The sequence below is a fragment of the Bremia lactucae genome, linkage group LG4 (assembly GCF_004359215.1).
Source record: "Bremia lactucae strain SF5 linkage group LG4, whole genome shotgun sequence".
Classification (NCBI taxonomy): Eukaryota; Oomycota; class Peronosporomycetes; order Peronosporales; family Peronosporaceae; genus Bremia; species Bremia lactucae.
The window spans coordinates 5,696,700-5,712,008 of NC_090613.1; the positions used below are offsets into that span (position 1 = coordinate 5,696,700).

Below are 15,309 nucleotides of genomic sequence, written 5' to 3' on the forward strand. Positions count from 1 at the left end.
ATTGAGCAGGACACGGGACCCTGAGTCCAATATCTTTACTAATTCGCTCGATGAAGAGCAAGAGCAAGCAATCTTCATACAAGACAGCTCGTCGACGAGCTGCCGTGAATGCGAAAGCTAAAGCTCATAGTGAATATAGATTCACTCCGCTTAGTGCGGACGAGCATCTCAAAGAGATAGTGGGTCACAGCTTGGGCATCAGGATCTCCGGTGACCCGACGAGGACCCTGGAGGAAATCGCTGCTCGCGACACTCTTCATAAGCAAAACCTTACGCTAAAGGTAATGACGCGAAGTCAGTATCTAACGCGCTACGTGACCAAGCCCGTGGGGCTTCGGTGACCTCCATGAGGGAAATTCCGATCATTTTGTTTCCAAACCAAACAAGGAGTGAAAACGAAGTCTCATTTGAGAAATGGGTCTACCGGGCCCGCCGCCTTTGTAATATTTGGAATATCAGAGAGTCTGCGGATAGGGCTGATGTTCGTTTGGTACGGAAGCTTCGCTTCGATATCGCTAAGCTCAAGGCCAAAGGCCAGTTACGTTCGGAATTTATGCCACAAAACGAAAAAAGACCTAGCCGATATTTTAGTGCTTCGGTTGACCGTACAACCATGGATCGAAGCCGCACTGAGGCAATAAATCAACTCAATCCACGTCTAGTGGTGGGAAGCGTCGATTGACGCCGTACGGGCAATCTTGCCGTAGAGGTACCTCGAACTACAAGAGTTTTCAGAAGGGGGGACCCTAGCTACTTCACCAGATACTGGTATTGACCCGTACGATGACGTCGCTTTTGAAGTTTCTTTACATGAAAGTGAAACTTTCCATGCGCGGGAGGGGGCCATAATTTTAACGGAAGCATTTGATGCTCTAAGGCACGAGGTGCAACTTCTTCGTGAGGTCCTTGCTCGGGTTGAGAGCTTTTTAGAGGCGCTTCGGGACCGTCTTTCGATGCTGGAGCGTCAGAAGCCTCGTTTAGAGGGCCAGCTGGACATCCTGGTGAGGATGCAGTAATCTGCGGCACGACCGCCTGTCTCGGCGCAAGCGCCTTAAGGCCCATCTAACACAGCCTTGACCACATCTTTATCGTAATTACAAGCTTTAAGCACCGCAAGAAAATCCAACGGCTTCAGATGCTTTTTGTTGTATTCAGCGTGTGAAAATTGATACTATTTATTCTTCTTTAAAATAAGGTGGGGTTCTGATCCTGACGGCGCCTTTCAAACACCTTGAATCCCACCGACAACAGGATCGAGATGATACGCTTGTAAGTAGGCTCCTGTACCCGGAGCGTACCCATCACTTTATTTTTTGTGTATACTTTAGCAGGCTCATTATTTATGTTTATTGCTATTATTCATTTATTTTTAACTGTTGGTACTACTGATTATCAAATATTACTGGCCTATAACGCTTATGTAAGAGGCTATGACTAGGTAATGACCCTCCTGGTGGATACGGGTGCATCACAAAGTTTTGTGAAACTCGCGGCTCTAAGAAAGAGAAAAATAGCATCGATTATACTTTTTTAATCAATTGTACATATGATTAAGAATTACAAAAACCTGAACCTTATAAGGGTAAAGGTTTATTATCCCACGTGGGAAGGGTCTCAATATGGCTTAAGCAAGCCATCGTAGAACACTGGGTATGTACGCAGCTTGCTAGGAAGGTTTAACGTATAAGCGAGGGCTTTCTTGGCCACGACCGTAAATGGTCCAATAATGCGGGCGCATTTGGTCTTGAAGACCGCGGAGACCAATTTGGTAGGTAAGTTTTTAGCGTTTCTGTGAAACTCGGTCTCCGACCATATACGAATTAATATACCTTCTGCCTTTGGCATTTGCTTGTTCTTTTTGTTTGTCTTGGCTATCAGCCATCGTATCCCTTACATGTCTTGAGACACTAAATTGCATCGCGAGAAGCTCGCTTACTTGTTTCCGAACGGTAACAGGGCTGATATCAGCAAGCCTGTCGGCTAATTCTCCCCCATCAAGCCCTGAACCACGCAGTGGTATCGTTAATGAAACGCGTGGGTGGGTGAGACCGTTGACATAGAACCGAGTATTGCCTGTAGAGGCATGTACAGCGTTATTCAACGCAAACTCCACACTGGGAGCATTGGGCTCCTGCGCTTGGTATCTGAGCACACACACTGCGTAAAACGTCTTCAATGACGCGATTGACACGTTCAATTTGACCATCGACCCGCGGATGGTCCACAGTGGACATATCCAATCTGGTGCCAAGCACTCGGATATTGATTTCCAGAATTTACTCGTGAAACGGGAGTCCCGATCAGAGACAGTTGCCACTGGCAAATCGTGTTGTCAAAACACGCGATCAAGAAACAGTCTTGCTGTACCTTCACCATCAATGGAATCCGGGACGGCCGCTAAGAGAACCATTTTGCTTAATCGGTCAACAAAGACCACTATGCCTGAGTTACCGGCTGAATCGTATGGTAGACCGAAAACAAAATCCATACCAATGGACTTCCAACAACCTACGGGTTCGGGATGGCTCGCCAGTGGCGCAGCAGCATGCGCCGAGGGTTAAACTCGTTGGCAAGTTTCGCATGTGCGAACGTATGCGCTGACCCATTGATAAAATTTGGGCCACCAATAAATCTGGCTTACAGAGCCGTAGGTCTTTTTCCTACCGAGATTACCACCAAGGACAGTATCGTGTGCCTTATATAGGAATCAATACTTCAAATCTCCATCATGAGGAACAACGACACGCGGAGAGTCCGCAGTGTCTGTTCAATAAAGCAACAGGTCGTTCTTGATTGAAATCGATGTAACCTTGCACGTAAATGTGCTGGCAATTTAATACCTGAATCAAAGTTCCTTAGAGCTCGTACTAGAGCTACACACTGTTCATCTTTGGCGTACGCCGAACGGATTAATTCAGGAATAGGCGACATGATAGTCGTTAAATGAGAGAGCTCATAATCCGACCTGCGTGATAACGCATCGGCCAAAGTATTCTGCTTGTCAGGCTTATACGTCTCCTTGAAGTTGTATTCCGCGAAAAAGTATAGTTATCGGGCCATTCTCTGTGAGAGATGGGGCGACTTAGTCGCCGTGCCTAATGACGCGTGATCTGTATATATCACAAACGGCTTAGAGCAGAGCAGATGAAATCTGAATTAGACGAGAGCATACTTCATAGCAAGTAACTCTTTGTCATGAACTGAATAAATCTTTTCCACAGTTTAAGCTGTCTAGACTTGAACGCGATAACACGTTTACGCCCATCAACATCTGTTTGTAACAGAGCACTTCCAATAACAAAATTCGATGCGTCACAGACAACACTGACAGGCCAATTTTGATTTGGCAGTCCCAGAATCGGGGCATGGATAAGTCTATCCTTTACTGCTTGAAAGGCATTATGCTCTGGGTAAGTCCATCACCAATCTGTATCCTTTTTAAGGAGATTTGATAATGGCCTAGCCATATCAGAGTATTTTTCGCTAAATTTGTGTAAATAATTGGCGAGACCCAACCAATTCAGCAAATTCATTTGATTTTTAGGAACATGCCAATCTTCTATGGCTTTTACCTTAGCGGGATCCGCTCTGAGGCCTCGCTTTTCAATAAAGCACCCTAAAAGAATTTCTTCTGCGCTAAAAATGCATTTAGATGCATTGGCATATAGTTCATTTGTGCGCATACACTCAAGCACAGCTCGCAAATGATCAAATTGGTTTTTCATATCCGACCGAACCTGATCCGCACGACTATGGACAAAAATGTCATCAAAATAAGTCGGTGCATAACCTCGATGAGGGCGGAACAGTTGCATCACAAGACGATTAAATATTGCCGGGGCATTAGAAAGCCCTTGTGGCATAACCAACCACTCCCATAGCATACTGCCTGTGCTGCTAACCGCTGTAAGCGGGATAACGCTAGTTCGCATGACCATCGACTCCGTCAAGTGCACTGTACATTGTACATCCCACCACATTGTTCTGAACATCCGTTCTAGGAATAACGTTTTGTGCTGGTATAGAGGCAGCATTCAGCTTATTATAAGCATGTACAATGCGTTATTTACCCTTTTGCTTTTTGACACAAAATTTTGGTGTCGAATGGGGAAATTTGCTCTCGGGGTACCATTCCCGCCTCGTACTTAGCACGAAAGAAATCGTTAATGACGTCACACTGTTCCCTTGATAAAGGCCGCTGTCGTGTGACACAGTATTGACCAAGTCAATTTCATGACGGACACCTCTATCCGCAGGTAAAACAGATGGTGGATTGGTATATACCACATCTTGGAATACCTTGATCCACACATAAAGTGGATCCGTAGGATCTTTAAGGATCAATGACTCACTCCGCGCACTTAATGCAGCTTTTGTATCATCCAGGACGGGCCAGGACAGCTTCGTCCAGAAGTGACGATGAGTTTTACTCAATCATAGGTCGAATGACTACCATCTAAGATAGGTCGTTAGCCCTTAAGGCTCGGCCGCACTCATCAATAGACATTTCGTCTACTGCAGAAGAGCATGTTACGAAGGGATTGCCGCAAGGCTAACTTCTGCCTCGATGCTACCGGTTACACCATTACAAGCGTATTCAATTCCTTACTCAAATCACTTTGCGAGGGTATAGACCCTTCGCGTCTCGCCAGCCTTGGAGTAGAGACAATACGCCTCTTAGAGGCTGGGACATTCACGTCTTCAAATTTTCAGCCTGTATGGGATCTATACCAGAGCTGGTGTCTACTTCGACATCCGACAAGGAATTAGGTAACTCAGCTTCCTTGTCCAGCGACCGTTTACGTGTCATTTCACGTGCATTAAAAGGGTTTGACCCGAAATGCCATGGCGAACCGCCAATTATGTCACTACTGACACTCAGCATGATGCCACCTCGGCCGACCACGGTGGACTTAGACTTGCCACTCCACGTATCTCAGGGATATAACACCCTTGATGACTCGGTCTTAGGCCAACAATGCTTTTAGCATTTAGTGAATCGTTTTTAAAACAATTGCTACTCGACGGAATACGTGCCATTCCAACTCCTTTTTCTGAGTTAAGCCCAAAATAAATGTTTTCAACATTGGATTTAGTAACTCAGATATTACAATGTCTAACACACTGATAAATTTAGTCAGTCATATGCGCCAATAGCGCTTTTGTCTCCTAGCAAAGGTGGGCTCATGACTTCTCAGAAATTTGCTTGGAACATTGCGCGTGGTGCCTAAGGTCTTAGACCTCCAATCGATCCGTGACTCATGGCGTTTAATCCAGGCCATACCAAGGATGGGATCATATCTCGAATTCGATTAAGGACGAGGCAGCGTTCCATACTGTCAAAGTCCAGAAACTTCTTGCCTAAATTCAAGAAACTTTAGGAGCAGTGACACGAGTCCCAGTCGCTAAGCGAGCAGTGATTGTATCACTTTCATGCGCTTTAAGTCCCCAACGCATTAGTTTCCCTCAAGCGAAAGACGTCAAGCATAAGTGCAAGACGCTCCTGAGTCAATTATAATTGACCACGGCTTATCAAAACCCTTTACAGTCGCTAAAGCGACTAGCAGCCAGGCTTGTACTCTCACCGATCTAATTGGGGCTAGATTCTATTTATTCTCACCTCCTAGAGTTTTAACAGAGCCTAGGTCTTCCCCAGTAGAGCGGTTTTCACCTACATGGTATCGACGTTTTCCGCACCGTACCAGATTTCTGGTATAGGTCGGAATTGGTGCTATTTTGAGCTTTACGAGTATTTTGTAGGGGACAGGCCGGACGTAAATGTTTCGTGCTTCCGCACATACAACATCTACAAATGATTTCATGCTGTTCCACTGCTTGAAGTGCCTTTTCTCCCTCCTCAACGAGGCGTAGATCCATGAATTCCGGTCTATTAGACGGTACCAATGTGCTCGAAGAGCTTGTTCGGTAAATAGGCGGGCTAACGCGAGCAGACTTAAAGACGAACTCAGCGCGTAGCGCTATGGCAATTGCGTCTTCGAAAGTAGCTGGATGGGGTCGTAATAATTCCGAACGGTCAACGCCTTCATTGAGAAACCCCAAAAAAATTTACGATAGTTGCTTCTTGCATCGGGCCTTGAAGCATAGATGCAATGAGTGTTCTCAACTCCTGGGCATGGTCCTCTAGGGCTCGTTTACCCTGTCGAGTCGCTATGAGCCGTGATCGTATGCGTAAAGCCTAATCAGGCGGTGCAAACATGCTGGTCATTTGCTGAATTACCGAATCCCATGAGAAAAAAAAGCGTCGTCTATGGACGCTGCACGAGAGTGCCCACTCCATGGCTCTATCTTCGAGGTACAGAGATATACCGAGTTGGCATAGATGCCGCAAGGGTGATCCTGAACCTGGCCGATCGGGGAGGATTCGTACGCATGAAGGTTTCAACCCTTGCATGCAAAACCTCTGGTCCCTGAATATACTGAACTTTACATATTCAAGCCCAAATAAAGTTTTGAGCTTGTCATACGCTATGCCCTGCGCTTCTATAAGTTTTGAGACCTCTTCCATTTCAGTGAAGGCTTAGTCTTATAAAGACTCAGAGATTGACTACTAGTGCTACCAGATGTAGCGGAGCTTCTTCGCTGCTAAAGATAGAGGAAGACTTTTAGACTTCAAGATCAAAAGGAAAACTCAGCATTTTTAATTTTAATTTAAATTCAAAACCTTACCGTAGCTAATTCAAAATAGATTTCGGCCGCCAGATATATATCTGGCGGCGACTACATTTGTTACCCATAATAAATGGAATTTAAGTAATTAATTATTTTAAAATAGAATAAAAGGGTATTTACCCATAAAGTAAATGTACCACAACAACGGTTCTCCAACCGATGTGTGCCCCATTACAATAAAGGTACCACAAAACGGTTCTCCAACCAATGTGTGCCTCATTACAGAGGCAGTCAAAAACACGTCGATTTGGGCGAGCGCGCGTGAACAGGCACAACCGCGTCTCCGATTGCGCATAAAATGCAACGTCAACATTTGATGATATTCCATATGTCTAACGTTAACTCCATTTTGTTCGGTATTGAGGTTTCGACCTCCAAGCGGTACGGAACCGTACATTCGACCAGCACCATTTGTTGGACACACTGCTGAGCTTTATAGGAACGTTATTTAAGTTGTATATGGCATAAGCGGCCACTATAGTAATTTGATAAGGCCTTTCGGTGCGCGTGCTGCTCTTCGAGTAACGCCAAATAGGCAGCCTCCGCATGTGTGATTAGCTGTACTCGAAAAGGCGGGACCAAGCCAGACCCATTCTTAGACCCGGCTTTGATATTGTCGATTACCAGATCAGGAGCAAGCCTGGTATGAGCGAGCGTTAAAATTTTACGCATACGCCAACTGCTGACGCTAACCTAAATGTAGTGATAGCGTAAACGACTTTCAGTAGACAGCGAAGGCCTAAATGATACCTGCATCTTCCTACGATGTTCCGCTGTAAATATATGCTGCAGCGAGTGTACGCTCGAAATTATGCTCGACCTCTAAAATTAAAATTGCGTGGGCTAAAATTTAAGCTTCATTGTAAGGGTGGTCGATTTGGCTATTTTCGCCTCGCGAACCAGACTCAAGATTTTTATTGATCTTCCTATCTGATGAATTTTAATTAAACGATAAATGCTCAGGACTCAATTCAGGCATCAGTAAACTGCAAGCGGGCACGTCGTAATGCGGCCACGCTCTACTTATACACACACCATAGCACAGCGAGGAGGCGGTTTAACCAGCTTCTTTTGCGTGCAGTGAGGTAGTTGCGGTGGGCGCGTTAGCGACTTCACCTAACGCACTAAGTACTTTGATTAAGTGTCTTCACGGGAGCGGTAATCCGGCTCGTGCTAAATAGTTCCGCTTACCATTTTTGGTAGGTGTGTGGACTTCTTAGATGGACTTTTGGGTAATCAAACCAAAGGAAGTTGGAGGCAATAACAGGTCTGGGATGCCCTTAGATGTTCTGGGCCGCACGCATGCTACGACGGGGTGTATCGTTACATAAAATTAACACTTATAAATAGTTTATTAATATATTATCTAAAAGGTAGAGAATATTTGGAGAATATTACTTACATAGTAATGTTCAGAAATCTTATCCATAAATAGGTATAGGCCATTATATCTATTTATCCACCACGACCTGATTGGCACGTTCTGTTTGGCCATTGATCTGAGGATGGTCTGCAGTCGACATGGGGAACTCGCCACCTAGCAGCCCAAGCACTTGTCGCCAAAACCCAGACGTAAATCATTGATCCCGGTCCAATACTATGGACTCGGCCATCTCGTGTAATCGGTATACGCGATCCAGGACAAGAGAGCTGCCTACTTGCCTTTGATCGATGTCTTACATGGTGCTGAATGAACCATCTTGCTTAGACCGTTTACGAAGACGACGAGCCCCGTCCGACCCTAATGTGAAGTCTAGACTTACTGACTTCCAACAGTTGGTTGGAATCGGTAGCGGCTTCAGTGGCGCACTGCTGGACGGTGCAGGCTTTATGCTGACACTGTTCGCAAGAGCGAATATAGTTGGCCACCCATCTAAATAAGTGCGTTCACCAAAATTTCTCTGACACTCGTAAGAATGTCTTTTCACGGCCCAGATGCCCACTAGATGGCGCATCATGGAGCTCGTGAAGGGTCATCAGCTTGAGGTCTGTGTCATGAGGCACATAGATTCCCAAGGAATCACAAGGTGACAGCTGATGCCATAACAGGCCATCGATGAAGCTAAAGCGATTTACCTCAGCTTTCTCCTGCATTTTTTCGACCCCTCAGTGGTAGATGCGGACTCATGCGTCTCGCACGCTGGTTATTGCCATCGCTCTTCGGAAAGGGATTCCTCTTGCTGGGCGTCTTCGCCCCAGCAGGGGCCCAGGCATAGCAGCGCTCATATGACTGCGCTTGCCACATTTGTGACAGACAACGTCTGCATTGCCCAACTCCATGGAAGTGACACCTGTTCTCTCGGCCGACGGCTTATACCAAGCTATCGCCGAGGCACTGTTGTAAAATTTCTCCTCAACTAAGGCAATTTGGATTCCATCGTTGACGGCACCTTTCTAATAAGAGCCTGTCACGATGAGCCATGACGTATTCCGTTCATAAACTTGGGCACTTTTATGTGCTCCCCAATCGGACCTACGGTAATTGATCCCGACAGCTAGTGCATCTCCTGCACATGCTCTTGCATAGATCGCTTCGCCTGCCACGCCCCGAAAACGCGCACCTTATGCAACACCTCGTTGTTTGGTGGCTGGCACATGGCGCGAGTCTTTGTCTTATAATCGCCCATGAAGGGAACACCTTGAATACGCTATACCCGCCGAGTAAGCCCACTCTGAGGCTTTACCGCGCGGGTGCGACATGGAGTACGGCACCATCGGGCTGTCATCTTCGATTAGCTGCGACACACCGCATTGCTTTACTGCTAACAGCCGATGGATATCGTGCGCGCTGCAGTTCCATCGAACTTGGGCGGGTCCATCCGAATAAGCCTCGGCTGAGAGCGGAGAGCATCTTAACAGTCCTGTTGAAAGCCTCGCTTCGAGCCTGCTCTCGCCTTAGCTCATCCTGAGTCTGTGTGACAGACTCCGCCGTAGCATGGCTTTGTGCCTCGGACGCGACCCTTCGCTGTCCGAGCATGAGTGCGTCAAACTGCTCCAACTGAGTAACATGTTGCTCAGGAGACTACCCAAGACCCTGGCCATGGCTTGTTCCCTAAGTCCCTGCGCCGTCTGCTCAGCCAACTCCCGATGATGTTCGGAGGTGGGGGGAAATGAGTCCAATCGATATTGAGGCTCATCCTCACGTACACGCTCAAAGATGCGGGTCGTGGGAAGGATTTCAAGTTCCACCAAGTGTAGACGGGCGCTACTTAAAGCTGCCACGTACTACGCACGCACACACCTTCGACGATTTACCGCCTTCTCTCACGTGCAGTGAGGTTTGTGGTGGGCGCCTTAGCGACCTCACCCAACTCACGAAGTACACTGATAAAAGTGTCGTCACGGGAGCGGTAATCCGGCTCCTCGTGCAAACTTATCAAGTATATTGTAAGTTTAAGACTGATTTATATTTAATCGCATTAAATATAAATTTCTGTTATTACCTAGCATAAATGCCGTCTTTGTAGATAGACTAATATGTGCTGCGAGCGTATCGTTTTTGGGTATTTCGCATAGCGGATGACGCTAGGATGTACCAATGTGCATCACATACATAAGGGTGGGTCACATATATATGAAGCACACTTAAGTGGTAGGTTTTTTTTTTATTACTTCAATTAAGTACCTAGGAATTTAAGTTGAATATAACAATTCCAACGTAAATACTTCTTTATTATTTTCTCTTACAGAAATAATATTCATGTTTTAACGGTACACCCCGTTCCATTTCGTGCTAAACTGACGGCCCCGGGTCACTCGATGTTATGTAAGAGCTAATTCCTGTCTAGGACAGCGACTCAAAGAAGTAATTCACTATTCTTTCCAATCCTGGGTGCAGGTCCTAGTGCCGTGTCATCTTTTGTGCATTTGGGCATGTAAGTTCAGTGCTTAACAATTAATTCATTGTAAATGCCCACATAACGCGATAATCTTTTATCGATAAAGTCATCCAAGAATCTTTACTCGCTCTGTTGATTACAAGCTTCCGCAGTGAATCTCGTAACGTCCAAGGAGCTTTGAGCAATGACGTTCTCGAGACGCTTTTCAATATCGACGGTATGAAGCAAAATTCGCTGCATTAGAATCGCCGAGTCGCCATCTAATCCAGGAATCAGTGCCTGTAGATTCCGTTCGCCTTGCCACAATTGAATAACTCCCGCTTTCAGTGAATACCCTTGAGCATCGAGGTCATCGAGACCTGATCCGTGTTCAAAATGAGTTTTAATAGCTTGCTGTTGCTTGTCGTCGTCGTCAAGATATGGCACGACAGCAATAAGCTGCAACGTGTCGTCTAACTCATTCAGAACCTTTTCAATCGAATGATCTTCTGGTGCTTTACGATCCACGGGATTATAAGCCGGAGCTGAAGAATGCCGTTCTTCGCGCTTGGCCTCGTGACGGTCGTTCTCATGCGTTTCATCTTCCTTTTCAAAGCCTAAATTTGGATTCTCTACTGCGTGTTTACCTACACTTTTGCCCCAGCTTCCTTTGTCCCATTGAAAGACCTCAGGGAGCCCACAGTTGCTGAAAAATTGACCCAATGCCTCCTCTACCAACGTATTACATGCACCTCCCGTCGTGCGTAGTTGCAACTCGACTTCTTTAAATTCACCCTCGATAGGTGTTTTTAAAAAAAATGGAAGTTTTAAGGTCTTGGCTGGGGGAAATTGATTGTGTTTCTCAATGGCGTCCAGGATGCCCAAGAGCTCTTTGTACGATTCCTCATTTGCGCGCTGCTGCGTTGGATACTGTCCAAAGAGATCCGGATGCGTACGCAAATAGAGCTTGCGCAACGTTTCTTTAAGAATTGGCACCTTGACTCCTTTTTGGCTCTTGTTGACGCGTAATTTCTTCCGACGGAGCGTGCGTTCGCTGACTTTTGTTCGTACAAAACTAATGCTGCTGGTTCGGGTTGATAGGAATGGAGGGTCGATAGAGCAAGGCACGCGGTGCTTATGCATTTGTTGCCAGGGAATTGCTGTGCTTAAGCGTGTAGACGCGTGCATTTGGAAGCGAGAAACGATAAGCGTCTGACGAGCTAGTGCGACGAAGCCCATTACCACCGCTTTTCAGAGCCCTGAAGGCAAGAATGAATAAAATTATTTATCACTTTTTTTGAGAGCAAAATATGCGTTTTTCGTAATGAGCACAAATTCGGGTCATGCCTGAAATTACATGTTGCCCATTTTCTTGTGCATTTTACGGCGAGGTATTCTTACAATCGTTCTTTATTTCTAACATAAGATAAGGAGAATTTATCAATGGTGCAAGTATACGTACATCATTTATACGGGACTTAGACGTCTTGATTGCCTGTGTCGAATCAAAAGTTAAGAGCAAAAGCAAAGCACGCGGGCTCGACCAAGATCTCCGCAATACCTTGATGGTGTCGAGATGACTTCTTTTTTAACGGACAATCTCAAATGACCTGATTGTCTTCTTGCAACTCATCTTTGTCATCGGGATCAACTCCACCATTCGAGAGCATCTCACGCACTTTTCTCTCAATATTAAGCGTGTGGAGCAGGATACGCTGCAGAATCTGGGCCGAATCGGTATCCAATCCCTCAACAATCTTTGTAAGGTCGCGCTCACCCTTCCAAATCTTATGCGTCCCAGCTTTAATATTATACCCACGTTCATCAATCTCATCAAGACCACTGCCACTCTCAAAGTGTTGGCGCACTTCCCCATACTCCTCTTCATCCATCAGTGGCACAGCAGCAATAATTTCAAAAACTTCATTGAGCTCTTTCAGCAAGTTTTCAATCGAAGCATCTTCAATTGTCATTTCACTGTCGTCAAATGCTAGCGTAGGTTCAATTTCGTTCTCTTCTGGCAGGACCACACGCTCGCTCACCTTTGTTCGCAAAAAGCCTACTCGAGTCGATAGGATCGGAGACTCCATCGCACAGGGCAAGCGCTGCCACTTCGTTCGCTGCAAGAATTGCTCATTAGCTACAAGAGGACAAACGCGCATACGGGAATAGAGGAATCGAGAAGTGGCGCGTGCCTGACGAGCTACCGACATGAAGGCCATGACGCAAGGCGAAGAGTGTTGTTTTTATTGGTTTTGAGTCATTTCTTGTACAGCGTGATATTAGGTACGTAGTCCATTATTGCTTCAAAACTTTTTTTATTTTCAAGCTGACAAGCAATAGTAGCCGAAGATGCTTTTTTAGCCGCTTAATACTCCATAATAGCTCAAATTTAAAATTTAAAATAGTTTCTTACATCCTTGACAACCTCAAAATGGAAACTGCAAAAAAAAAGTAGCGTAAATAATACTGTACATACAGTACATCGTCTGATACAACCGTTTGCTCTTGAGGTCACGGGAGAGCTGTAACATGAGTTATTTAAATAGTGTCGGAAAACCTAAAGTGACCTCAGGCAATTTGCATACAAGGCCAATGCAAGTCTTTAACGCTACCAGTAGCTAGAAAGCCTGTTGCATGTGACAGAAAAACACGATCTAGAATATTTTCGTGCCTTACATAATAGCACTCCTCTGAATTATGCAATGCGGAGACCTCCAACACATTCATGAGCGCACATTGCAATGAAGTTCAGTCGCAAATAATAAACTGTTTTTGGGAATATGCGTCCAATATTGCGCAAAAGTTTGTTTCGCGAGGAACATGAAAGTTTGCAGCGATTGATCGAAGAGCATTTTTTTATTTGGTGATGAGCAAGCTAAGTGACTCCTACACGGCCCCGAAGACTTCGCAAAAAAAATTGCGTCTTAATACGGCAATGTGAAGAATGCGTCTTTTTACATGACAGGACGTCGACGCTGGCATACCTCTAAATCGTTAAGTTGCTTGCTAATCACTTTTGAGTACCGCGAGTTTTTACGTGTTTGTATAGAAGTCGGATGAAAACCTATTTGCGCTTAAAATATTAGAGGAAGGCACCTTGAATTCTCTTGGTAGAACCACCTTTTGCCATCACGGCCGGTCGGCTGCTTTTGTTTTGATACGGAAAACAGCCTGCATTTTCGTGGCTTATTGCAGTTAGGACGTCGACAGCTTGATTTAAACCTCGCATTAGCTTGAACGATATTGTGCTTTCCCTTGAAATTAATTAGCTATTTCTTACATCGCAGTGTTCTAGCCATTAATTTTTAGCATCACATTCCAGAATCTTAAGTTGTAATCGCGATAACTTTTTTTCTGTTTGAAAGTAATCGTTAAAAGGTATAACAACTCCCGCCAAACAAAATAATTGAAAATTGCTGCTGCAGTGCGAGGGAGCACCAGCGCAGACTACTCGTATAATTGTATACTCTAATAATAATCTAAAAGATTTGCATATCCATTCCAACGAAAGAAGACCTTCACGATTACAGTCTGTCAGAAAAAAATTAAAATCCGCCCGTGTCTAGCATTTTAAATACTGAAAATTCGGGATCTAATTACGCACCTTGTGATAGTCAAACCCAATAAGAGCTCTGCAGACCTAATTGGCCTGGCGTCGAATGAATAAGAAGTATCTCTGACATTTATTTTGTCTAGCTTGGTCCCGACGAACAAAAAAAAAAATAGTGCGTTTGATACACGCTGAATGATAGCTTTTAGATTTTTTTAATTATCTGAAACTTACTCAATTCAGCAAAAACTTGGACAAGACAAACGTAATTTAAACACTCAATTTAATCATGCTTGGTACCAGTGGTCGTGGCAAAACGCCTCTTTAGTCTTGGGAGCACAAGGCCACCTACGATAGCAACCACTATAAGCTGCATCGTCGTGGCGCTATCAATAATGTCTCCACGCGATCGTAGCTCGCGCAGAATAAGCCCAGCTTTGCAGCTCAGGAAATTGTACGGAACGAGCCCAAATAGCGGGCCTAACGTAAATTGGCCTAGCGGAATGGCCAAGTGGGGCGACGCCATGTTAATAAACCAATTGGGGGTGAATGGAAATACGCGCAGGAATATCATATTCAGCGCCATTTCGTCGCGATGTGCGTCCAATATACTTCTTAAGCGATCGAGTTTTTGCGGAAAAAAGTGCGTGACGACGCGGTAGCCAAAACGCCGCGAAAGGAGAAACATAAAGACCGATCCCAGTGTGTTGTTAGCCAAGCACAGAGGAAATCCCAGCGTCATCCCAAACAACGCGCCGCCCAATAGATTGAAAAATACGGTGCCCGGAATCGCAAATGTTTGCAGGTATAGATAGCAGCCCATGTGTGCGAGCAAAAGTGAACCTCGTTGGCGCTCGGAGAAGCTCTGAAGGGTCTTGCCTAGCTCTTGAGCTGCCTCGAGCGTTGTAGGCAGTCGAAGCGCGAGCCACTCGGTGTCTGTGAGCGTCGAGATTACCAGCGAGTGCAACATCACGCCTAATAGCGCCGTGGTGACTATGAAAACGACGCCCACGAGCTGAAGATCACGGCGCCAGTCCGACATCGTTGCTAAACTTTGTCGACTGCTGCGGATCCTGTTCAAGAAAGTGTTCGGAAGAACGGGGGGTAGGTTATTTTTTGGAAATTTTTATTTTGTTATTTGAATGGATTTTATTGCCAGATCGTTATTAATTAAAAAAAAGAATGCCAGTTAGCAAACAGTTTAACTAAGTAAAATTTTAGGAAAACATGATCCTTTGGCTGATGTAT

General features: G+C 45.3%; 3 protein-coding genes across 3 annotated transcripts; all 3 read right to left on the bottom strand.

The window, feature by feature from the left end:
• Positions 1-10,649: 10,649 nt before the first annotated feature.
• Positions 10,650-11,747, bottom strand: CCR75_002154 (uncharacterized protein; the record flags this gene model as incomplete). The annotated part of the gene is made up of 1 exon (XM_067960253.1): positions 10,650-11,747. One exon carries the CDS (start codon positions 11,745-11,747, stop codon positions 10,650-10,652), a length of 1,098 nt encoding a protein of 365 aa, XP_067816266.1.
• A 362-nt stretch (positions 11,748-12,109) lies between these two features.
• Positions 12,110-12,730, bottom strand: CCR75_002153 (uncharacterized protein; the record flags this gene model as incomplete). Its single annotated transcript, XM_067960252.1, has 1 exon — positions 12,110-12,730. The coding sequence occupies one exon, from the start codon at positions 12,728-12,730 to the stop codon at positions 12,110-12,112; it is 621 nt and encodes a 206-aa protein (XP_067816259.1).
• A 1,614-nt stretch (positions 12,731-14,344) lies between these two features.
• Positions 14,345-15,103, bottom strand: CCR75_002152 (uncharacterized protein; the record flags this gene model as incomplete). Its single annotated transcript, XM_067960251.1, has 1 exon — positions 14,345-15,103. One exon carries the CDS (start codon positions 15,101-15,103, stop codon positions 14,345-14,347), a length of 759 nt encoding a protein of 252 aa, XP_067816260.1.
• Positions 15,104-15,309: the final 206 nt, after the last annotated feature.